A 23,786-nucleotide genomic window follows, 5' to 3' on the forward strand; every position below is an offset into this window, starting at 1 on the left:
GGGCACGGCAGGGCACACACTCAGGGGGAGCTCAGGATCCTGCTGTGCCCCATCCTGCCGAGGAGCCTCTGCAAACCTTCAGCAGGGGTTTGGAAAGACAAGAACTGCACCAGGCACAGCCTGGGAGGATGGACTGACTTGTCCAAATGGCTCTGAGCTAACAGAATCACAGCACAGCTGGGGCTGGAACGGAGATCAGGACATCATCCAGCACAAACCCCTGCCAAGGCAGGCACATCTGGAGCAGGTGACACATCTGGCTGTTTTTGGGATGTCTCCAGAGAAGGAGACTACAGGCCCTACCCTGGGCATGATCAGGACATCATCCAGCACAAACCCCTGCCAAGGCAGGCACATCTGGAGCAGGTGACACATCTGGCTGTTTTTGGGATGTCTCCAGAGAAGGAGACTCCAGGCCCTACCCTGGGCAGCTGTTCCAGTGTTCTGCCACCCTCCATGGAAAGTTCTTAGTGATGCTGGGGTGGAACCCGTTGTGTTTTAGTTTCTGGTCCTGCCACTGGGCACCACTGAACCAGTGAAGCTGACATTCTCATCTACAGCAGAAGGGAGCTGTAGCAAAGCCCCCATCCAGATGTGGGCAGGACCCTTCCCAGCACCCCAAACCCCAGAGGGTGCAGAGCGCTGAGCTCTGGGGGATCGTGCAGCTCCTTCACAGCAGTGCAGGACCCACAGCCGGGCTGGCTGAGCCCTGGGTGCCCACAGGCAGGCCAGGCTGTTTCAGAGGAGGGAGCTGGGAGGCGAAGGCACCTACGTAGGCATCATCACTGTTCTGGATGGTGTGATGTCTCTGCAGGGTGCGGGGCCGCGGGTGCTCGCTGGACGAGGGGCGCACGGGGTAGCCCAGGCCGTTGTGGTCAGGCACCTGCATGGCTTGGCCAGGGGAGCTCCTGTCCATGCAGTTCCCTACGATGGACTCTTGAAGAGGACACAAAAAGGACAGGTTAGTACAGGAACTGCAGCCACCTGTGCCACTGCAGAACTGAGATGTGATGCCGCACACAAACGCTCCTTGCTGGCAGAGCAGGGACAGGACCCCCGGCTGCTCCAGTTAGAGTGGCACAGCACCACTGCCCCCAGTGCACTCACACAGGCTTTTCCCTCCAGCATCAATATCCCAGAAGATCCCAATCCCTTCCATCAGGCCTACAAAAGCAGCCTAAAGCTGGAGGCACTGGGGCAGGAGCACAGGACCCAGATCCATTCCCACTTCTGCCTTCCCCTCGAGCCTGAGCTCGACCCCCACATTGTTACACAAGAGCTGGGGGGGCCTCCAACACGGGATGTTCCAGCAGGGCCCCTTGGCAATTGTAAGCAACATAATCCTGCTGAAAGAGCTGGCCAGGATCTTCACTTTTATCAGATGACTTCTCCCTGCCCTCCCACAATCTGGCTGCGGGAGCACACGAGTGCTCTGCCTGGCAAAGTCCATCTGCACCACAAGCTCTTGTGACTGAGGGCAAAGGCCACATTCCTATCAGGCAAAGCCTCCCATCATCAAGTACACGATGTTTTGGATAAAGCCCTGAGCCACAGAGGAGCTGCCATCAGGGCTGAGCTCGCTGAGCGCGGACCCCGCTGAGCACAAACGCCCGACGCGGCTGCGAGCTGGGGAGCTGCCCCGAGGGGCCACAAGCTGCAGGGACACCTCTCACAGGGGAGGTGACACAGCTGCAGGGACACCCCTCACAGGGGAGCTGCCCCGAGGGGCCACAGCTGCAGGGACACCCCTCACAAAGGGAGGTGACACAGCTGCAGGGACACCCCTCACAAAGGGAGGTGACACAGCTGCAGGGACACCCCTCACAAAGGGAGGTGACACAGCTGCAGGGACACCCCTCACAAAGGGAGGTGACACAGCTGCAGGGACACCCCTCACAAAGCCAGAGCTCTCCCAGGGCTTTGGCCAGTGGGAAGTGATGTCCTGCTGTGCTGGGACACTGCACGGCCCAGCTGGCACTGCAGCTGCCACAGAACTGCTCCCCAAAGGATCTCATAGAATCCTAGAACATCCCCACGTGGACCCACAAGGATCATGCTTGCCACTGCACAGAGCAGTCCCAAAATCTGTCTGGAAATTCAGCAGAATTGAAGTGAGAGCCCATCCCATGTGGTCCCCACACTGCTCACGGGCAGCACATGGGCAGAGCATGGACAGCACAGGCAGCACACTGCTCCCCGTGCCCTTCCTCCACCAGGAATGTGGCATTCCTGCCGGAGCCCTGTCCAGGGCACTCAGAGATGCAGCCTCCCCCTTCCTTTGCACAACCGTGGGGTTACGTGCGGTTACAGTCAGCTTTCCCGGAAAAGCGAGAAGGAAAACATGAGGTAACAGATGTTAGCGGATCAGTGCCACCCACACACTGCTTGGGATGCTGCTCCAACTGTGGGAACAGTGGTTGGGGCCAGCAGCCTGCTGCTCCAGCTCCACAAACAGCCCCGGCCCAGTCCCCGTGCTGCGGGTGACGAGTTCCCTCAGCCTGGAGGAGCCAGGGCCCGAGAAACAGCAGCTTCCCAACGCCAGCACTTCACCTCTGGGGCTGCTGCTCTGGAGCAAGGGACAGACACCCCGAATTCACAGCCCCAGCCCTGCGGAGGAGAGCCTTTATCCCCACATCCTTTGTGTCCCTGTGGCATGTGACGCTGGCACGGCGCTGCCGCCAGCTCGGCTCCCTCCGCGCCGAGCCCAGGCAGGTTTCCCACGGGCAGCGCTCCCAGCCCGGCCACGCTGGAGCAAAACTGGAGCAGGGCCGTCCACAGGCAGCTCAGTCCCATCCCAAACAGATCTGGTCGGCTCTCAAGGTCCCCGGCTGCCGTCCCTGGCAGATGCTGCACAGACATGCAGAGCTTTGTGATCAGCGTTAGCACGCGCCCTTGGAAGCACAGACACTCCCAGCCACAGGGAAAACACATCTGGGGAGCTGAGGCAGGGAGGGAAAACACCCCTCCAGCTGCACCCTCCTTACACCCTCTAGGGAAAGAGTGGGAAAAGCCAGGCATGTGGGATTCGGTGTAGGTCAGTAGTGGGAAAACTGAGTGATGTAGGATTTGGTAGGTCAAACCCAGGAAAGCCCAGGGATGCAGGATTTGCTGTAGGAAAGGGCACCTGGGAAACTCTGTGGTGACTGCCTGGACCCAGAGTGGCGCAGGCCTGAGTCCAAGTGGGTTATGGAGGCCGTAGGGAAAATGGTACAAACAGCTGCATCCCAGGACAGAGTTTACTACAAACAGCCCTCTCAGAAGAGCTTACACAAGCCTATTTGTAAACATCTGTTTGCTTTTACTCATTTACAAGGCCTTGCAGTCTAAAGTCCTTCTCCTTTGTGTAACCAGTCTTGCACCAGCAGTGCGGGGGCTGAGATTTGGCTTCTGACTTCAGCAGATCTCACTGTCCACCTAACAGGCCTCAGTGACAAGATTCAGACCCAGGATTTCGTACCAAACGCCCCTCCAGAGCTCCCAATCTCCGCTGAGTCTGGGGCCATTCCCCCCACTCTGAGCACAGCAGGGAAGTGGAGCTCTGAGAGCAAACAGAATTCAGGATTTAGGAGGATTTCAGCACAGCCCAGCCGTGTCCCTGCCCCCCGCCCACGCTCTGGGGGGTCAGGGCTTGGCAGCCCCACTCAGCCCTCCGAGCCAGCCTATTCCAGCCCGGGACTTTCCCAACAAACCCGTGCTGTGTCCCTGAACAAAGCTGGGCCTCCTGTGCCCTGGACACAGCTCCTCCGCAATGGGGCTCCGAGTGCCAAGGGCAGGCTGGTGGCTCCAGCCCAGCACCCGAGTCCTGCAGGGAATACTGATCTGCCCACTCAGCCTCTCCTCAAAGCCCTCTTAGCAAGGGGCTCGGAGGTGTTTTTCCTGCGGAGGAGCCTGTAATTACAGCTCAGGCAGGAATTCTCTGACAGCCCTGTGCTGCCAGAGCAGCCACCGAGGAGCAAAGGTGTAGCTGCTTCCAAGGAGCAGGAAAGGTCTTCAGATCCTAATGGCAAGTTTAAACTCACTCTCTCCAGAATCCACCCTTCCCAGTTCAAGCAGGGATAGAATCTTGCTGCTGCTGCTGCTTCCCAAAGTGCCAGAGAGACTGCAAGGCTGCTGGAGCCACAGGACACTGACCAACACTGTCACTGTGTGTGTTTGTGGGAGCTTTAGCAGTGCCTGGGCTTGAGGGTCTGTGCTTAAGAGCAGGAATAAATGGCTACACTGCCACAGCTGGGGTGTGCTGGCAGCTGAGCTGCTCCTATCCCGTGTTTACAGGGGATGGGGAACATCACCAACAAGAATAAATCTGCGGCCACCAAGCAGCGCCCCTGAAAAGATGGCACCAAGCTGGGCCCTGGTCTTTACCTGCCTGCACAAGTAGGTCAAATTCCCAAGGGAAGCAGCCCACGGGGCTCCTTCCTTATTCAACCCTGTTTATTACAGAGGCTGTGCCTGCAATTTACTGGAGGCCACAAAAGCCAGAAAGAATCTCGGTAATTCTGTGCTATGCAGAGCACGTCAGGAAACCCTTGGCGTGCTGGGTGGGACGGTGTCCTGGGCAGGAAGGTGAGCAGCTGGCACAGACAGACACCTGGCTGCACTGACAGACACCTGGCCTGCACGGGCAGAGCAGGGAGCCTTACCTCTGCTGGGCACCTTATTCCTGAATCCGGGCGCGGGCTGCTGCCTGTACTGGTGCGTTGCCAGCTCCTGCGCGGGGTTAGCAGTTCCCAGCAGAGACTCGGGGTCCCCGTGCCCTCCTGCGTTTACCAGCAGAGGGGTCTCGTGGCAACCTTTGGTCAATGTGTTTGAACTCTTACTGTCAGGAAAGCTGTCCCTGTTTCCCTCGCAGGCGCAGTCCTCCTCCATGCTCTCCGAGTGGAACAGGGCTGGCTGGTGTCCGTATCCCTGCGGCGGTGGCACGGAGGCAGGGACCTGCTGGATACATTCTTGCGCCCTGATTTTTAGGAGATGTTGGGGGCTGTTCTGGGGGTGGTACGTGTCAGCACTCTGATAAGGCAAAGACAACGACTGGCGCTCCGAGAGGTTCTGTCCCATGCCGGTGCCCATATTCCCAGCATCCCCTTGACTCATATGCCTGAACAACTCTTGGAATTCTTGCTGCTGCTGCTGCTGCTGCCGCCGTTTGATGAGCTGTGCAAATTCTGCCTGGGGCAGCCGCATGTCCGTGTGCCCCGTGAGCGAGTGCCGGGGGGAAAGCAGTCCCTGGAGGATGTGTGGTACCTGCTGGTGTCGGCTGTAGTCGGGAGGTGTCGGGGACAACAGTGCCTGCTGTAGTGCCGATGCCGTGTAGTGCTGCTGCTGCTGATGTGCGTTCGGGGGGAAACTGGGGTACTGCTCGAGCTGTGGGACCTTCAGAGCTTGCTGGGCTGCAGGGAACCCCACCCCTCCCGGCGGGCTGTAGTTGCTGGGGGAAACGCGGGGCTGCTCCGGGAACAGGTGGGGGTGTAAGTGCACCTGGTCGTAGTTGGCGGGGGGATACCTGTTCACGTTCAGACTGCAAGCACAAGGAGAAGGACAAGTGACCTTGCTGCTCAATGAGAGCCAGAGCTGCTCCTGCACGGGAGCACAGCAGCCCTGGCCCGGCTCAGGTCCAAGGAGCAAGCACAAGGCAGGCTGGCCAGGACACCAGGTCTCAGACTGGCACTCCCTGCTGCCCAGCAGGCAGGGAGGGCTCTCACCTGTGCGACTCGGCGCTGTCGGCGCTCAGCTGCTTGGACAGCTGCCGGTGGCCGTAGCTGAGGGAGGCCATCAGGTTGGCGCGGTGCTGCATCTGGATCTGGCTGGCGCTGGGGCTCAGGGACATGCCCCGCGCGTGGGACGCCAGGCCCTGCCCGCCCACGGAGGCCCCGGGCAGGAGGCTGCTGCCCACCATGTCCCCGGGCTCCTGCACTTGGATGGTGACCTGCTGGGGCTGCGACTGCTGCTGCTGCAGGGCCAGGCACGTCAGCCCCATGGCCGGGGGAGGGGAACAGTTACCCGACTGCGGGAAGATTGTGTTGTGGGATGGCATCCCTTGGAACTGGGACTGGGAGGCAGCACCTACAAGGAACAAAGACACTCAGCACCCGTGCCAGCCCAGGGCGAGGCTTGGGAGCGAGATCTGCTCCGTTCCCCGAAGCGCTGGACAGGGTTTGGATGAACCTGGGCTAGTGAAAGGTGTCACTGCCCGTAGCAGGGGGCTGGAGAGAGATGATCTTTAAGGCCCCTTCCAACCCAAAGCAGGCTATGATGCTGTGATTCATTCCATGACTCTGGGCCAGGCTGGGAGCCCGGTACGTGTCCGTATGGGTGCTCTATCATGCTGTGCCAGCAGGCAAAGGTCACAGCCAGAGCCCCTTGCACCAAAACAGAAACTCTGCGGAGCTGACAGCGATTTGCATAAACCTGAGAATATCAGCCCTTCCTCCCCACCCCCGGGAGCGATAAGTAAGGATCTTGTGACAAGGAACCCGAGAGCACATTCCAGCTGGCAGCCTCTCGCGAGCTCTCGGCAACACCAGCCCTTGCTGCCAGATGGAGAATCTTTGACATCATCAGCAAACTGTGCAGGGCCTGGGCTGGGGGGGAACGGAGCCCTGGCAGCCCCAGGCTGCTTCTGCAGAGTTTGATGGGACCACAGGGCCCTGCCCAGCTCCCAGAACTGCTTACCATGGGGCTGGAGCACGCTGCTGCTGACGGGGGGCGGGCTGCTGTTGGGTTGCCTGAAGAGATGATTGCTGGGGTGGTTTGGGGGCGGGCTGGATGGCTGGATCCGTAACCTACGCAGGGAAACAAGCACCTTCTCACCAGGCCTGCTCCTTGTCAAGATGCCGTCTCAACTGTGAGAACTGGTGCCAAACACTGCGTGTCTTGTTCAAAACAAACACCATAAAGCCCTTGCTGGGGATCCCAAGGTCTCTGCAGCTTGGCTTCTCTTCTGAGAGCCACCTCACTTGTCCAAGTCACACAGGGAGTGAGCATGACCCGGTGGCTACCACAGAAACCTGGGGACAAGGACACTGCAGGCTCACCTCCTGACTCAGTGCACCTGTGAGACACCCTGCTCTCATTTCCCGTAACTCAGCCTCCCTCACCCACAAGTCAGGGTGCTGAGGGCAAGGAGGCTGAGCTCACCAAGGGCCTGGCCAGGTGTGAGACACCAAGGAAGCATGAGAGAGCCTGGCTGCTGAAGTGGCAGCTTCGAGCCACTCAAAAGGCAGGACTGTCAATCCTCTGCTCAAAGCAAGTCTGTGCCTTTGAATCAGATTTCTCTGATTGTGAAGTCCTGAGAGAATCCAGCCCAAAGGACCAGACACATTCACCTGAGAACTGGCACTGGCATTCTGACTCCATAAACCTCCAACTCAGCCTGGCCTCTCCTGAGTGTGTCAGCTCATCCCTGGGCTTCAGGAAGAGTCAAACCCAGAGCTGTCCTAAAGCCATTTCTTTACCTCTGGAGCTGGTGAGTGAGCAGAGCTGGCTGGTTTTCACATGGAGCTTGCAAGGGTGGAGATGGCTGGGGAGGCCGGATACAGTCCTGAACCAGGCACCACAAGAAAACAAGAAGTGTTTGCAGTCAATGTCTCAGTCAGTAAATTTAGAAACACTGCTGGGTGAAGCAGGACATATCCAGATTCACTGAGTGTCAGTCCCTGACTGCAGCCCTGGCTGCCACAGCTACCACAGCAGCTGTGCAAACAGCTCTGCTGAAATCCTTCAGCCTTCCCGCTACAGCAAGCCCAGCACGCTCCCCTCCCTCAATCCCCCCGGGAGCTGCTCACGAGTTGTGTCTGCAGCAACACAGGAAAACAAGAGCTAAGCCTTCAGCAGCTCTGGCTGCACTACCTGAATCTGCTGATGAAGGATCTGGTGGTGCTGCTCCTGCTGGTACAACATGTGCTGCTGCTGCGTCTTCTCCAGCGTCCTCTCGTCCATGTGCCCACCGTACATCTTCTGGAGCTGCTCACACTCCTGCAGGGAATCCAGCACGTCCCATAAGTGACCTTGTGGTGCACAGCACCCTGCTGTGTGCGGAGTGGCACGCTCTGCAGCCCACCCCCCTGGGAAAAGCTGGCAAAGCAAGCCTCATCCATTCCCTCTGACAGGATCAGGTGTGCGGGGACATGGCAAACAGCCAGGAAAGCAACGGGTGCACGTGACACCGAGCTGGCACTGCTGTGCTCCCTTAATGCAGGCAGCAAGCTCTGGAAACAACACTTCAAGGTGAGGAGAGCATCTCATCTGTGCCATGCTGCAAGGGGACAGGCCTGTCCTGGGGCCAAATCCTGCTCCAGCCCTTGGCAAGTTGTGCCTGGCTGTGCAGGGAATATCCCACAGTTCACTCAGGAGCTGCCCTTTCCTGGGACACCCTGGAACAGCCCCAAACTGCTGCCAAAGGAAATATGGAAGAGCAGGAGCTGCAGTCTGACAGTGCTGGTGGGCCCGGCAGGGACAGACAGGACACCCATGGGTGGGCACAGCATGATTGTTCTCCCCAGAAAAGGGGGGCAGGAATCCCCCCAGGTGCCCAACTGCAGGTGAACAGCTCACACATCCAAAAGACAACTCAGGGTTTGCTGCAGTCACACAGGGCAGGAACAAACCCTCAGCTGCAAACTCCCCACTGTGTCCCGCACCTTTCTGTGTAAAGATTCCTCTTTTGCTTCCCAAAGCAGCAAGACCCAGGCAGTAAGAATTCCTTGTGGAGGCTGTTTTGAGGACCCCCAGCCCCCTCTCACCTGCTGCAGCTGTTTGATGCTGCTGTTGTTGCCCATCTTCTCCAGGTGGGCTTTGAAAGCCTGGATGCTGGCAGCCCCGTCGGAGAAGCGCCGGACCGGGGAGAAGCGCTCGGTGGGGAGGTGCAGAGTGTTGGAGTCCTTGTAAATAGAACTGAACACAGGCAAAAGGGGGTTAGTGACGTGACAACAGCCAAAGCACAAACTCCAGCACAGGCTTTCCATTTCCACCGGCCTCCCAGCTGCCTGGGTGCTCCACATGGGGCAATCAGAACGGGCACATCTGAACCAAGCTGTGCCCAAGGCACCTCAAGCACTTCCCCTTCTCAATGAGGTTTCTTTGCCATCAGAGGGAGCCAGATTTTTTTTCAGGAGCTGTTTTCTCCCGAAGCTGGGGCTCCCCATTATCACTGAGCTCCTGCCCTGCCATGAGGTGCCACCTGTGTTATCAGGAGCAGAGATAACCTGGCAGACACTCGTCACTACGTGCCTCACAACAAACAGCTGGGGCTCTGCCTGCCCTCATGGCTTCCAGGCACCTGCTATCTCTGGAACCTGATTTCTGTGCAAATCACAGAAACACAGAGTGGTTTGGGCTGGGAGGGACATCTTCCACTAGCCCAGGTTGATCTGAGCCCTGTCCAACCTGGCCTGGACACCCCCAGGGATGGGGCAGCCACAGCACCTCTGGGCACCCTGTGCCAGGGCCTGCCCAGCCTCACAGGGAGGATTTTCTCCCATCACGGAAGGATTTCTTTTGTAAAGATGCTACAGATGCCATCTCCAGAGCCCAGCAAGCAGCATTTAATGCACAGGCTCCAGCAGCAGCCTTTGTGTGTGAGAAGCTCATGGAGTCATGGTCTTTGCAGCACCTCTGACACCAAAGCCAGCAAGAGCCCGCCCGGCTGCAGCTGGAGGGGGCCTGAGCTCCAGAGGTCACCCTGAGGGCCTGCTCCAGGCTCCCCTTGTCACAGGGTGACTGATGCTGGGCCACTCCCAGCAGGCTGGGCTCTGTTTTGTCCCCGTCTCTGCCTTGGGAGGACACAGTTCAGCTTCCTTCCAAGGGAAGAGCCGTGCTCCAGCCTTTTGAAGCCATCCCATCCATTAGCCTGATCCATTTGTTCTCCTGTTGCATTGATGGAAAGCAGAAGCTACAGATAAAATCATGCTGAGTTTTTGAAACCCATGTGGGCAAGGCAGAACAGCTGCACTTCCCTGTACAGCTGTACTTCAATTCTGCTTTCAGATATTTAACGTGACAACTAAGAAGACACACAAGATGGCTTAAAATAGGTAAAGGGCTAAAATAAAACCCACCTGGCTTTCAATAATGTGGTTTATTTACACAATGACTGCTAATTTCTGTGCCAGGTATGTAATGAACTCACTGTGGAACACTGTGTTTAGACCATGGTCAGATGAAATTTCCATGATTTCACAGGAAAAACACAGAACAGGCTCACAGCACGTTACAACACCAAGAGTGGAACAAGCAGATACCACCCTGCTCATGATGCAACAGCTTCAGGACTCCAGAGCCAAGAGCCAGAGGTGACACCAACATTATTTACAGGGTAAGTGTGTTTAAAGTCTTGTAAAAATTCCGTTCCTGCTGTGTGTGAAGGACTTGGCTTACCTTTAGGATTTGCAGCAATCCTGAAAGCAGGACACAGCACATTCTGCTTGTTTTGCAAGCTGCACTCCTCTTCCTATCAAGCTGTGGCCCTAAAAATGTTTCCCCTCTGCTCTTCCCATCCCCCAGGCACCTCTGAGGGAGTAACTTGAGGGCAGAGAGGTGCTTATCTTGGTTTCCAGCTCCAGCGTGGCACTAGCACTGTCTCAGCCTGCTCAGAGTTCACCTGTCCCTGCTGATCACATCAGTGCTCAGCTCAGCAGGTCTCTGGCTCCAATAAAAAGGGCTTTGTCAAGTCTGCCACTGTGAGCAGCCTGAGGGGCTGAACAGCAGCACCAGCCTGGCCTGGCAGCCACTGCTTTCCCAAGAGGCAGCAAACTCCAGCTTGCAGCTGGTTCGCTCCCAGCACTGAGGTGTCAGGGCACTTCCAAGCATTTTTTAGGAGGGTTTTTTTTGTTAAGAGGAATTTAAGCTCCCTCTGTGGCATTAGCATCTCAGGTTGACTGCTGTGACAAGGACTGTGTCACATTAACACCTCTCCATCAGGACTGTCCCTCCCCCACATCCTGAGTGTGTTTAGATCCAGTCCAAAAGTTCCCTCTTTCCCAGACACTGTGATGGTTTTTTTCCTTCCCCACCCAGACTCCTTTTCTCACATCACTCCCATCAAGGGTTCAGGTGAGAAATGAAATTACTCTCGAGGAGCTTTGCACAGAGACTTTGCAGTCAGAACACACAACTCTGGTGCAGAACAGTGAGGGTTTTAAGCTCTGCTGTGGATGACTCTTGGTGCAATCTTTTGCCTGTATTTGCCTCCAAAAATGTTGTGTAGCAAATCTGCTACCTTGATGCCTACCATTACACAGGGAAAAGCTTTCCTCTAAAAACAAAAAATAGCTTATTCCCAATATTTCTGTGATGGCAGCCATTCCAGCAAATCACTTGCAGCCACAAAAGCGGGACTGGAGGGAAGAGCCAGCTGATCCTGCTGGTCCCTGCAGGCAGGGGGTCAGACACCCTCTGCTCTGTGGGTCTGCTCTTTGTCCCTGCTCCTCCTCCTCCTCCTCACCCCTCCCTGCCGGCGGGGTGTCCTCCGTGCTCCATGCCAGGGCCAGCTGGGCAGGACTCCTGGCGCAGGCTGCCCGGCCGGCCGGTGCCGTTACTCACCGGTGCTGGTCGGGTCCCAGGTGTGGAGCCCAAGCCCGGGGTCGGAAGGACTGCTGTCCTAGCTGCCTCTGCAAGTCTGGAGGGATTTCAGCTGTAGGGTTGGTCATGGCCAGAGTGTGCCTTTTTGACCTATTTGCCAAGTATCTGCAACAAGCAGGAGCACATTTTATAAGAGACTGATGGGAGTACTCCGAAAACAGGGAGTGTTAGAAAACCCAGAGGAAACGGGAAGGAAGAAGCTTGTGCAGTGCTCAGAACATGCCATGGACACGCTGCCCATGCCTGTCACAGCACTGGCTCCCCAGTGCTCTGGGGACAAGTGGAGTATCAGCTGCTGGTGCTCCACTGCCAGCCTTGGAAGGAAAGAGGAGCTGTCTGCTCTTCCTTGAGGCTTCAGCTCAAGGGGAATGCTGGTATGTCCCTTTGGGAATACCCACCTGCCCCCAGCGGGCATTCACGGCACCACAGCAGGTCTGCCCCTGTGTCCCAGCCCGGGCAGCCAGGGCACAGATCACCCAGGGGGAGCTGGGCACAGAGCAGAGCTGCTGCTGCCAGGGAGCCTTCGCTCCTCAGAGCCACCCTGGCACACCCGGGTCCGGCCACCAGCAGTGGCCACCGCGTCCCAGCACGGGAAGGGTGCGAGGAGCACGAGGAAGGGCTGGGCTGAGGCAGGGCTGTGCCAGCCCGGTCCAAGTGCGCCATCTAGTCCCTGCTCGAAGTCGGGAATGGCCGGGATGCGCAGGGAACGGGAACCGAGCAGCAAGAGGGTTCCTCCTTCTGGAGCCCCAGCACCAGGGCTGGGCTTGCCTCTCACACCTCAGCTGGGAGGCGACAGCTTAAACAAAAGCCTGCTCTGCACTGGAAAAGAGCCGCAGGTCTCCTGCAAAGCCCCCAAAGACCGGGGAAGGGAACTCGGAGCCTCTGCTCCAGCAAGGATGTGAGGAAGGACCAGGCAGTGCTGAGAGCTGCTGCCTGCCTGCTGCTCCTGGCCCCAGCCAGGGCAGTGGGGCTGGCACAGAGGGGCTGAAACCCCTGCCCAGGGCTGGCACTGCAGCCAGGCTGTGCCCGCTCAAGGCCGCTGGGTGAGCTCAACCCTCTGTGCTCTGTGGACCAGCAGCTCCGGTAAGCAGGCCGAGCACCACTCGGGCAGTGACACCTGCACACCCTCACCTCTGCTCTTTCACCCAGCTCCTGCCCCCGGGAAGCAGAAAGAGCAGCCAGCAATACAGACTTGCCCAAACGCAGCCCCTCTGTGCTGCTGAAGCCACTTAAGCAGAAGCAGCAGGTTAACAGTGCCATGGTGCCCCGCCAAAGCCCGTGCCATTAGCTGTTTAAGAATCATTTGATGTAGACAGGGAAAGGTTCCCAAAGAGCTTTACTGTTGTGGTTTGGTAAGATCATTTTATTTCAGCCCTCCAGGGAACAATCCAATCACGAGCTCTAACAGCGTTTCGGGTGGAAGAAAGTTTCCCAAAGCTCAAAGGAGATGTGACTGTTCCCTGGAACAGAGAGAAGACTGTGCTCTGCTTTCAAGGTCAGATTAAGGAGGGCAAAAGCTGCTCACTGGTGGCTGCAAACAGAATATTTGGGGCAGTGTTCTGAGAAGCTAAATATTTGCATCTGTCCCTGATGTTAATGCTATTTACCCTCTCCTCTGATGACTACTGACATGTCGCAACACAAGGGGTGGAGAACAAGTTAACACACAACCTGGATGGTGCTTTTTCAAGGCCATCTGGTGGAAGAAGAACATGTGCTGTGAAAGAACTAAGGGCAGCACTGTCGAGAGCAGTGAAGTGACCTCTGAGTCCAAGGGGACTTGGTTTTCAGTGGGATCTGAACATTTCAGTGCCTTGCAAAACACTACACAGGGGTTTCAAAATGTTTCCAGCTGAGCTAATGCTTTTAAGGCTCAACTGAAACCTTCAGGTTTAGAATAGTGAAAATCTGCCCAGGTAAGATGTCCAGGCATCCCCTTGCCAAGGATGAGATTTATCACGTTTGCACAGCCAAGAAGACCACCTGCTGTTTGAGGTGCTGTCAGAGGACATTACTGGTCCTGCACTGTAACTGTTAATGGCTGTTCAAGCTATTATTGAGGCTACAAGTAGATTTTTCAGGCTGAGGTATGCAAAAGGAGTGTCAGTGCACAGCCTGTCACTGCTCACACCCACTGTTCCCTGGGAGCACTGAGAGGAGCACAGCTGGCCAAGGCTCTGGAGCATGATCTGCACCCACCCCAGTGTCACCCTGCCTGCAACAACCCCCAGTCTGAACCCTGGTGAGCCCCTGAGGAGCCACTCCCTTACCCAGGTGATGACCTGTACAAAGGGGGATCCAGAAAGCTCTTCCAGTTTGAGGTAAGAAGCAGGAGCACCCACCACACGTAGTGCCCAGCTGGTTAGCAGAGAAGAAACTATGCAAAAGCTCCTAAGAAAATGTTAGCAAGGCCATGGTTAGTGTGTTCATGGACTGAGAAAGTACAAGCACATTCTACCCACTTCCTACAATGTGTTTAGAGCAGACACAGAGAACAGAAGTTCCCAGCCTGAGAGCTAATAATGCTTCCCTTATTGGAGCAGACTATTTTAAGGCCTGATGCTAAAATTAGCAGCTAGAGGTACCCGTAATTCCAGCAAGCTCACTTTGTTTGAGGCATCAGAGTTGGATGTTTACTGCATGTCTTGATACAAAAGCTGCTGCACTGGCACCCAAGGCCACAGAGGAGATTCTCCCACCTCCAGCACCCAGCAGGGAGGGGAATCCCTCGGCACTCACTTGGCAGGTTAGTGTGGATGGCATGCTGGTGCACACTAAGCAAAGGAATTTAGCAGTTCCAAGAGTTTCTGGAGAACCTAGTGCTCAATCAGCTACCAATTTCAGGGGAATCCAGCTTTGCAAGCACCCAGTAGTGCCAGAGGAGCAACTGCCTACAGTAATCAACACCCAGAGGAACAGGAGAAGTGTTGAGCCTTTGCTGTAAAATCAACAGTGGTGCCCTGATGAGGTGGCTGTGCTTGGATCAGCTCTGGAACAGCCCAAGGTGAGCCTCGTGGAGGTAGGAAGGGCAAATGTTAACAGTGGGAGTTACCTCTGCACAGCTTCCTGGTCCGGCTCCCCGTCGGAGCTCTCCTCGTCCACAGGGGTGACAGCTGGCACAGCCTGTGGAGAGACCAGCCACGGCTCAGGAGGACACCCAGCACGGTCCCCTCCATGCAGGGGACACCTGATCTTCCCAAACAAGCTTCCACAGGGGTGTGTGCTGGCTCCTCTGCAGCACCAAGGAAACCTGGCCAAGAACCCCTTCCAACATTCCTCCCCCAGTCCAAGTGCCTGGGCAGGGCTGCTGCTGCTTGGAGAATTCATTGACACAGATGCACCCAGGGAGCAAGAACACGCCTGACACCGACACCAGAGGTTTCTCCGTGGCATCAGCAAAGGACAAACCAACCATTACAGTGTGCCCTTGACAGACCTGCTAAACAGACCTCTGCAGGTCCAAAAAAGAATGTTTTAAATAAGAGACAATAAACAACCATGTGAACCAAAGCCGAAGAATTCCAACTCTTTCTTCGACCGTCGGGCTAGGAAAAAAGGACTCTTGGGGTCACCCTGACTGCAAGAAACCCGAGATCAGTTCCAGAGAGGAACACACAGCCCCACCTGCCACCTCCAGAGGAGCACAGCAAGTCCTGCAAGGGGAGCAGGAGCGGGCAGCGAGCAGGCACACCCCTGCAGCGAGCAGGCACATCCTTGCAGCGAGCAGGCGCATCCCTGCAGCGCTGGGCCTGCTGTGAGCTGGGCACAGCCGCCTCTGCCTGCGGGAGGGGCTGACTGAAGCTCCCTGCCCCCTGTGCTACTCACGGGCGTCATGGTGACGAGCGGCGAGGGGCCGCGGGGCCGCTTGAGCAGCTGCTGCGCGTGCAGCTGGATGTTGGCCCCGCCGTCGGACGCGCGCCGCCCCAGCGGGCCCATCCCGTTCAGCAGCTGCAGCGTGGGGGGCTGCAGCAGGGACTGCTCCTGCAAAACACACAGAGCACCGTCAGCCACCCCGGGCACAGCCCCGCGTCACACCGCAGGAGATGATGAGCCCTCTGGGATTCAGGGATGGCAACAGTGACTCGAGGGATGCGGGGCAGGGGATGAGCAGGGTTTAACTCTGCAGCTCCCTGCATGCTGCTTTAGCTGAAAACCAGGCAGCACAGCTCTGTTTCTCCCCAGCCCATTTATTAATTTCATACTGCACTGCTCTTTCATTCTTCAGCTTTTTCACACAATGGTTTGGGTTGGAAAGGACCTTAAAGATCATCTCATTCCAACGCCCTGCCATGGGCAGGGGCACTTTCCACTATCCCAGGTTGCTCAGAGCTCCATCCAGCCTGGTCTTGGACACTTCCAGGGATGGGGTATCTGCAGCTTTTCTGGGCAACCTGTTCCAGTGCCTCACCACTCTCACAGTAAAGAATATTTTCCTAATATTTGATCTAAACCTACTTTAGAGAGCCAATTGGAATGATACATGAAGAGATTAATTCCTGAGGCTCACGCAGTCCAAGGAGTGACAAACAGAGGGAGCACAAACACCCCTCCCAGCTGGCAGGGCACAGAGCAGAGCAGGGATCCTGGGCAGTACCTTGTACTCCAGCTGCCCCGTGGGCTGCAGGTTCTGCCTGGGCAGCACGCTGTGCATGAAGTTCACATTCGGGGTCACCTGCAGGAACGGAGCCTGAGGAGTGACACGGGGGAAGCCAGGCAGGAGCTTCTGCAGGTCTTCCATGACTTCCGTCCTGGACAATCACATTTGGAGAGGGGAATTAGCCATGACGTGAGGAAACCCCTCACAGACCCAGTACACCCAGCTTCCCTTCACAAAAAGCTTCTTTTATTTCTGGAAAATGGCGACAAAGAGCAGCCAAGCCACTCTTTGGTTTCATTTGTCCCTTTTTTCCCCTCCATGTTGAGATTTGGCAGAATTAGCTCTTGAGCATTAACCTCAATGGCATTTATCACAAAAACTCCACCTTGGACATGACAGCAGTGCAGCTCAGGTGAGACACTCGCCTTGACCAAAGCACAGCTTACCCAGAGCTGATCAGGAAGGGCAGGAGGAAATACCTCATCCCCATCTGAAATACTGACCAACCTCTGCAGGGGGACTGGCACCTTTAGGAACACCCAGGAGGACCAAAGTCACGTGCTGGGAGTGAAGGCCCAGGCTGGAGTGCAGTACTCACCGTGGGTCAGCTACTCCCACTGTGTGCCTCCTCATGGAGAGGTAGCGGACCAGAGCCTCGGGTGATGGCTCCTCCCCTTCATCACTGTCCAAGTTCATTGTTCCATCAGTCTGGGCAGGACAAACGTTGGAGATGTTGAAATGCAACGTGAGGATCAAAGGAAAGGCTTTGATGTGAGCCAGAAAAAGAGCTTGGCAGGGGTCATGGGGATGTGCCTCACCTCCACAATTTGGTTCTCAGGGTTGATGAGCTGGACTTGGGGCACGTTGATGTTCATGGTGTTGCCTGTCTGTTCTGTCTGCTGAGTGGAGAGATCAGGGTCAGAAGACACAAACACAGCATTGCTTTACAAACACTGCTGGATTAACACCAGCCCTAAGCACCTGGAACATGGAGGTGACCCTGGAGCCAGTGAACAGCTGTTTATTCTCAAGAGGTTGTGTCATTTACCCCCCTTCCTTCTGTTCAGGCAGGGTCAGCATCTCTTCTGCTTCCCTCCTCTCTCCCAAAGCAAGTGCTCATTGCTCCATCAGCAGCACAAGGTGGGGAGGAAGCATCACACAGCAGCCCTGGGCTGGGAACTGCAGCTCCCAATAACCCCCTCAGTTCCTTCCCCTCTGTCACTGAGCGAGCAGCAGACTGTCTGATGATGTTATGACTGAAGGATGTTCAGCCAATGCACAAACTGTTCCTAAGCTCAGAACTAGGGCACCCTAAGCACAAACCAAACCCTCAGACGAGGAACATCTGCCACTCCAGCCAGGGCGTGGACAGCCGCGAGCAAGGCCGAGTTTAGCAGGTAAGGGAGTGTGGCCCCGCAGGGCTGGAGGGGGTGGCAGAGGGGACGCACCTGGATGCTGGCCGAGGCGGGGAAGGTGACGGTGCGCGGGACGCTGGGCGAGGGCGCGATGCGCAGGTTCTTGTGCCGCTTGAGGCGGTCGCACAGCAGGCTGTAGATCGCGCTGTAGTGATCGTACGCGTCGGCCCGCAGCGACTGCAAGGCAAAGCAGAGCGGTCACTCCCTCCTGGGCAGTGATGAAATGCATTTCATACTCTGCTGCCACAAAAGCAGCCGTGTGTCAGGGAGAGGAGCAGGCAGGGCGCGCCAGGCCTCACCTGCACCGTGCGCTCCTTGTCCAGCCCCATGTCCGCCATGGCCAGCAGCACGTCCTCGTTCAGCGGCTCCAGCTGCCTCTCGGTCTTCAGGTGCTGACACTCTGCTATCAGCTGTGAGGGCACAGCACAGTCAGAGCTGACATTCCCAAAGGCACACTGATGAGTCACAGCGCTCCCAAGAGCCCAAGCACCGGGCTCTGGCTGCAGCTGGCGTGAGGTCTGATGGCAACCGAGCCGAAATCCTCTGCCCCAAGCTCCCAGTGCCACAGGGGAAGATACAAAAATGTACACAGATAAGGAGTGATGTGGAGAGCAAGGCCAGGAGACAGAGAAAAGGGAAAGGCCATGCCTGGGAATGAGTGTTCCCGAAGAACAGAACCAACACTGCAGCACCACGTGCCCAAAGCTCGTTTGAGTCACTGAGCAGACCCTGCTCATTGCTGCTCACCCTGTCAAACTCTGCATCAGCCTCCCCCAGCTTCATCCACTTGTGTTTGCAGATCTGCTCCATGGAGAGCCTCTTGCTCGGGTCCAGCACCAGCATGTGGCGGATCAGGTGTTCACACTCTGCCAGGGAAGAGAGGCCGGGTCACCCACGGGGAGGGACACGGCTGCTGCAGTGTTCCCTTTCCAAACTCCCCTCTGGGGAGTCACCTCACAGAAACACTGCTTCTCCTCTGCACCTGCTGGTCCCCAGCGTGCCTCACTGCTGCAGACACCGACTCCCCTGTGCTAGGGAGGAGGGAAGCCACTCTGAATACACAGAGCCCTGTCACCCTGTCCCTCCCCATCCTGATGTGAGTGGCTTTTGGAGGTGGAGAGCAAAGGGTCCTGAGCATGTTCTCCACTCCACAGCTGTGCTGTCACCAAGAGGGACTGCTGAGGCTCTCCTGTTTAGGCTGGGATCTAAGTTTGGTTTGGAAGCTCCATATTTAAGCAGAATTTTCTGCATGGAGAGAACCTCTTCCCCAGATAAGACAGCAAGCAAGGAACTCTTCAGCTGGGAAACTCCACGCAAAATTGTTCCTTAACCTGACAGCAGGCAACCGAGTACCTACACGTGACTCTTTGTTAGGCTGATTTTAAATGAAAATTAATCACACTTCTCACACCCAAGATTTATTATTAAAGTGTTTTTGCAGTAGCGGGACACAAACACTCATCTCTGATGGAACTGCTGCTGGAAATTCCTGCCCCATAATGCTGCAAGAAGCTGAGGGAGGTGTAGTGGAAAGCCCCGAGTGGCCCCTTACCTGTGGACATGAAGAAGGGGATGCGGAACTTGCCGCTGAGCACCCGCGCGCGCAGGTTCTGCAGCGTGCTCCCGTCGAAGGGCAGCGCCCCGCACACCAGCACGTACAGCACCACGCCGAGGCTCTGCACACAGAACACAGCCGTCAGCAGCGCCAGACCCAGCCACGATCCATCCCTGGGCAAGGCGTCCTCCCCACAGGGAAAATGCAGCATGGAGGAGCCAGAATGCGGCTCTGGAAATGTTTCTTTGGAAAAGGCTTTTTGCTGTGTCAGGGCTTTTCTCCAAGACGTGTACAGAGCACTCAGGAAGCAAAGCCAAACAAACAGAGCAAAAATCACATCAAAGTCAGAGAGAAAGAGGCTCATCACATACCCAAATATCAACCTTTGGCCCATCGTACTCCTTGCCTTCAAAGAGCTCTGGAGCAGCATAGGGAGGACTCCCACACCAGGTTTTAAGGAGCTGGCCAGGGGTGAAGATGTTGCTGAACCCAAAATCTGAAAGAACAAAGAGAACCGATGAGAGGAATGTGATTCACTCCAACTGCCCTGAACAAATGGTATTTCAGAAACTTGCTGAGTCTGGTAAGGTCACGTACCATCCTGTAATGGGTAACTGGTACACAGACACTGGAAATGCAGTCACTGAGGTTAGAAAAGACCTCCAGGGTCATCAAGTCCAACCTGTGCCCGATCCCCACCTTGTCACTAGCCCAGAGCACTGAGTGCCATGTCCAGTCTTTCCTTGGACACCTCCAGGGGGGGCGACTCCAAACCTCCATGGTGCCCTGAGCTCTGGGCAGTGCCAGCAAGGACAGAGTGCAAAGGGAAAAAGAACGGGAATTCTGATTTTTCCAGAAAGCACTACAGGGTTATAGTGGGCAGCTCCAACAACAGAGTCAAATCCTTCACCAAGAGCAAATAACAAATCCTGAAAGAGAAAGGTCTTCACCTCGCAGGCAGCCAACCATCAGCTTACGTGGGCACTAATGGCATTCTCTGTTAATTAATCTGCCTCCCCTGGCTCACAGCTGGGACCTGCACTGCAAAGGGCAAGGAAACCAATCTGGATCCAAGAGAAGGGAGCTGGTTCTTGTAAAAAGAAAGAATCTTCACTAAGTATTCCTCCTTTTTTTTCTCCACAACTGAATTGAAGGAATCACAGTCCCAGAGAGGAGTTCCGAGGTGTCTACCTGTTTTTTTTCTAACACATTTAAGATTACCCAATATTACCAGTTAATTACCAATTAACTACCAGTTCCACACTGACCTCCAAGTGAGGATCACCAGTGATGCCAACAGCTCTGTGCCAGAGGCAGGAAAATCCCACCAGCGCTCCCCAGAATGCACTAATTGGTGAGTCCATGCTCCCTCTTGCTGTTCTCCTTACAGGATTTTCCATGACCTAATTTCAGGTGACTCCTCTCCTCCTTTGCACGGCGTCTGCAGAACCCAGCAGCCCACCTGGCACTGCTCCTGCCAGCTCAGCTCCAGGGGGGCACAGCCAAATTCCTTCTCTCTGTCCCTTTGCAGGGAGGAAATTCCCACTGTGGAGATGATTTATGCACGTGGAGAATACCTAGATCAGCCTGTTCTGTGGAAACACCTGGAGTACACACCAGGCTGCTCCAAACAGAGCAGAGATGGTAAATGTTCTTTAAAGGTACTGTGGAATCCAAACAAGGCACTTACATGCCCGTTGGGTTTTTACTGTTGGCAGTGAAGCCATCTAAACCTCCAGTCAGCCTTTGGAGGACAATTCCAGGGAAATAGCACACAGCTGCACAATTGTCTTTTCCACCTCTGCAAGCTTTTGAGCTGCTGTCTCACGTTCAAAGCAGGATGTGTAACAAGTGCCTGAGTTACAGCCAGCGGAGCCAGCAATAAACGCTGCAGCACTGGATGTATTTCCCAACACACAGCATTTGTATCAGCTTCAGACATAAACTCCTTATGACTGTGGAATTTTGGCACTTCCCATATATTGAGCAAGTTATCCTAGCTTAGTTACTTTTATTTGTCCTTGTAAGTACACGAGCGGGCCCTGGGGAACCACCTGTATTTTCCAAGGAGTGCACAGCCGGGAGCAGCTCCAGCCCTGCTCAGGTGACAGGCCCGAGGTGCTCCCCACTCTGCTGCACAGGTCACAGCGAGTGTCAGCAGCAGGGGCAGGGCTGTGCCATTCCAGGGCTGTGCCATTCCAGGTCCATGCCATTCCAGGGCTGTGCCATGCCAGCTGGCAGCACCGCAGCCTCGGAACAGACACGCAACAGCTGCCTCCTGCACCCTGCTCTGCTTCCTGCAGATTGGCCGGCTGGGAAACTTCACCCTTCCCCATCGTGCTGAAATTCATCCAGGGATTCACAGCTCTTTTGGACAGGGACAGGAGGTGGGGAGAAGGGGAAATTCAGGGTCTGTCCTTAGGGAACGGGGCCAGCGGGTCCCAGAGCTGTGCGCTCGGCCCGCGGCTGCCCCGGCTCTTGGGGTGGAACCTCTCCCTGGGCAGGGATGCTGCTGTGCCCAGCCCCTCCTGGCACAGGGCAGGCAGGCTGCTGGGCTCTGCAGGGAGCTGGAGCCAGCAGATCCTCTACAGGGACACTGCTCCCAGGCTGGAAACAGCTCCCAGATCCCACCTGCGCTGCGGGACTGAGGTCAAGGCTGGGGAAAACAGCAGGGCTTTAAAAACCCAAAGAAAGTTCACGGGAGGACTTGAAAACCCCGGAGCAACTAAGCACAAAATCTAAACCAAACAAAAACACAAACTACAACTTAAATAAACTTTCTTAAAATCTATGGCCAAGGAAATGCATAAATCCAAATCCTCAGGGAGCAATCAGGTCACATTCCACAAACAGATGCAGAGGGAAAGAGGCATTTTTGAGCAGCAAGGTGAGTCACAATGATGTGATACAGGGAAAATATTTAAAATAAACATCTCTGCTACAAAACAGTGGGTCCAGTCCCTCAAGTTTCCTTGGAGCGGAGCTCAGGGAGTGGCTTCAGTCTGTGCCCAACAGGGATTTGATCCTCAGGAGGGGAAGGAGCAGCTGACTGCTGCAGACGAATGCAAAGCGATGCATAGATCAGATTCCTCTCCGAAACCATACCCGGGAAGGCCGGGGTGTTTAGCAATCATCAACTCCTGGCTGAACTCTCCGGCTGGGAGCACAGGGAACGCAGTGCCAGCAGCTACTGACTCAGCCTCTGAGAAGGTACACTGGAGAAAAAGCATCCATGGGAAAAATGAGAGCGAGGGTCACAGCGTCGGGATCGCGCTGGTTACGGAAAAACAGCGGGCAGCAACCACTGAAACCCCAACCCACAGAGTGCCCACCCTGAGAGCAGCAGCACTGCCCACCCCGGGGCTGAGAGCTGCCACCTGCCGAGTGCCAGGCAAGGCATTTCAAGCTGCAAATGGATGTCAGGCAGAAAGTGCCAGAAAAGCTGCACTGATCAGAGTCTGGAAAGCTCCAAAGTTTGAGTGAGACACAGTTAAAGGGCTTGGCCCAGTAAGTGAAGGTTCAGCTGGTTCTCCACCAGTGGATTTCTGTAGCATTTCTGTAGCATTTCTCCTGGGAGGTCTGCTGTGAAGCAGATCTGTTGCTATCACTTTTTCTTTTTTTTTCTCTTGAAACAATGGAAGAACTGGTGTCAAGTTGTAATTGATGAGTTATAGGGAGAAAACTTAATACTTGGAAAATCCTATACCATAAATCAGCTTTTCCAGGCTACTTTTCAAAGCACTACAGCATCTTCCTGCCAAGGCAAACACTGCCACCACCAGGGTGGGGACTATCTCCTGGAGTCATTCTGGGAGCACAGATTTGGAAGGAAAATAGTTTCCAACTCCCTCAGATAAAAAAAAAAGGTTTCCACAACTTCCAGAGCTTCTCAGCCTGCTCATGTGGACATTTCTCCAGCAAATCCAGCTGAATTCCAGTTTCCACCTGGGTTAGTTTTTAACTTCTCGCTGTTTCCAGGCACCCTCCCCCTCCACCCTGAGCGGATTTTTCCCGTGAACACAAGATGGCCTCAAACCATTAGTGCAGCCTTTGCATGGAACACCAGAAATGCTGCTCAGAGACCTCCCCAGCAGCCTCTCCCCGAGCTCCACAACCCCTCCACTCCCACTCCAAGGAGCTGCACTCCTGCTGCATCACTCTGTCTGTCACTTATCTCCTGCTCCCAGAACAGTGAGGAGCAGGTTATCATCCCTGTGTCAAGGAGGACATGGCTCACACTGTTAAGCACCAGAGGGAAGTCCATGAAGTCCATCTCTCCTTCCTATTCCTTCCCCACTCCCTCCTCACAGATGGAGTGTGAGGGAAGCACAAGAAATTGCTGATGATTTCACCACAAGCCGAGTGTTGAGCTCTAATCTAACACCTCAGGATGGTACACGAGAGAGCAGCAACAATGAGCTAGACTGCTTCCTTTCTTCAAGATGCTATCTAGACAGAGGAGTATTTCCCACGTCCCACAAGTAAAATTGCTCAGACTGAAAAGTTTTGTAACCCTCAGCACTTAAAAAAAAAAAATCAAGTCACAAACCCTTGCAAAAGACAACCATCTCACCCAGGAAGTCTGCTGGGAGAGGGAGCAAGCAAGTGCTTTCTAAAGGTGCTCTGCTGTGCTCTAGGCTCTGGG

The 23,786-nt window shown here is 55.5% G+C and overlaps 1 protein-coding gene across 1 annotated transcript in view; it reads right to left on the reverse strand.

The window, feature by feature from the left end:
• Positions 1 to 23,786, reverse strand: part of SIK3 (SIK family kinase 3) — a 70,504-nt gene that overhangs the window by 2,571 nt on the left and 44,147 nt on the right. Inside the window, exons 5-22 of the mRNA XM_039722033.1 lie at positions 19,513 to 19,637; positions 19,139 to 19,262; positions 18,334 to 18,452; positions 17,886 to 17,996; positions 17,620 to 17,763; positions 16,990 to 17,070; positions 16,770 to 16,879; positions 16,169 to 16,322; positions 15,400 to 15,555; positions 14,627 to 14,697; positions 11,536 to 11,679; positions 8,739 to 8,889; positions 7,846 to 7,971; positions 7,452 to 7,537; positions 6,670 to 6,779; positions 5,700 to 6,060; positions 4,641 to 5,515; positions 773 to 936 (exon numbers count right to left, since the gene is read on the reverse strand). Of these exons, the coding sequence (XP_039577967.1) occupies positions 773 to 936; positions 4,641 to 5,515; positions 5,700 to 6,060; positions 6,670 to 6,779; positions 7,452 to 7,537; positions 7,846 to 7,971; positions 8,739 to 8,889; positions 11,536 to 11,679; positions 14,627 to 14,697; positions 15,400 to 15,555; positions 16,169 to 16,322; positions 16,770 to 16,879; positions 16,990 to 17,070; positions 17,620 to 17,763; positions 17,886 to 17,996; positions 18,334 to 18,452; positions 19,139 to 19,262; positions 19,513 to 19,637 (3,212 nt within the window). The remainder of the gene's footprint in view (positions 1 to 772; positions 937 to 4,640; positions 5,516 to 5,699; positions 6,061 to 6,669; positions 6,780 to 7,451; positions 7,538 to 7,845; positions 7,972 to 8,738; positions 8,890 to 11,535; positions 11,680 to 14,626; positions 14,698 to 15,399; positions 15,556 to 16,168; positions 16,323 to 16,769; positions 16,880 to 16,989; positions 17,071 to 17,619; positions 17,764 to 17,885; positions 17,997 to 18,333; positions 18,453 to 19,138; positions 19,263 to 19,512; positions 19,638 to 23,786) is intronic.

This window comes from Passer montanus, unplaced genomic scaffold (genome assembly GCF_014805655.1).
Source record: "Passer montanus isolate IOZ18808 unplaced genomic scaffold, ASM1480565v1 scaffold47, whole genome shotgun sequence".
Lineage (NCBI taxonomy): Eukaryota > Metazoa > Chordata > Aves > Passeriformes > Passeridae > Passer > Passer montanus.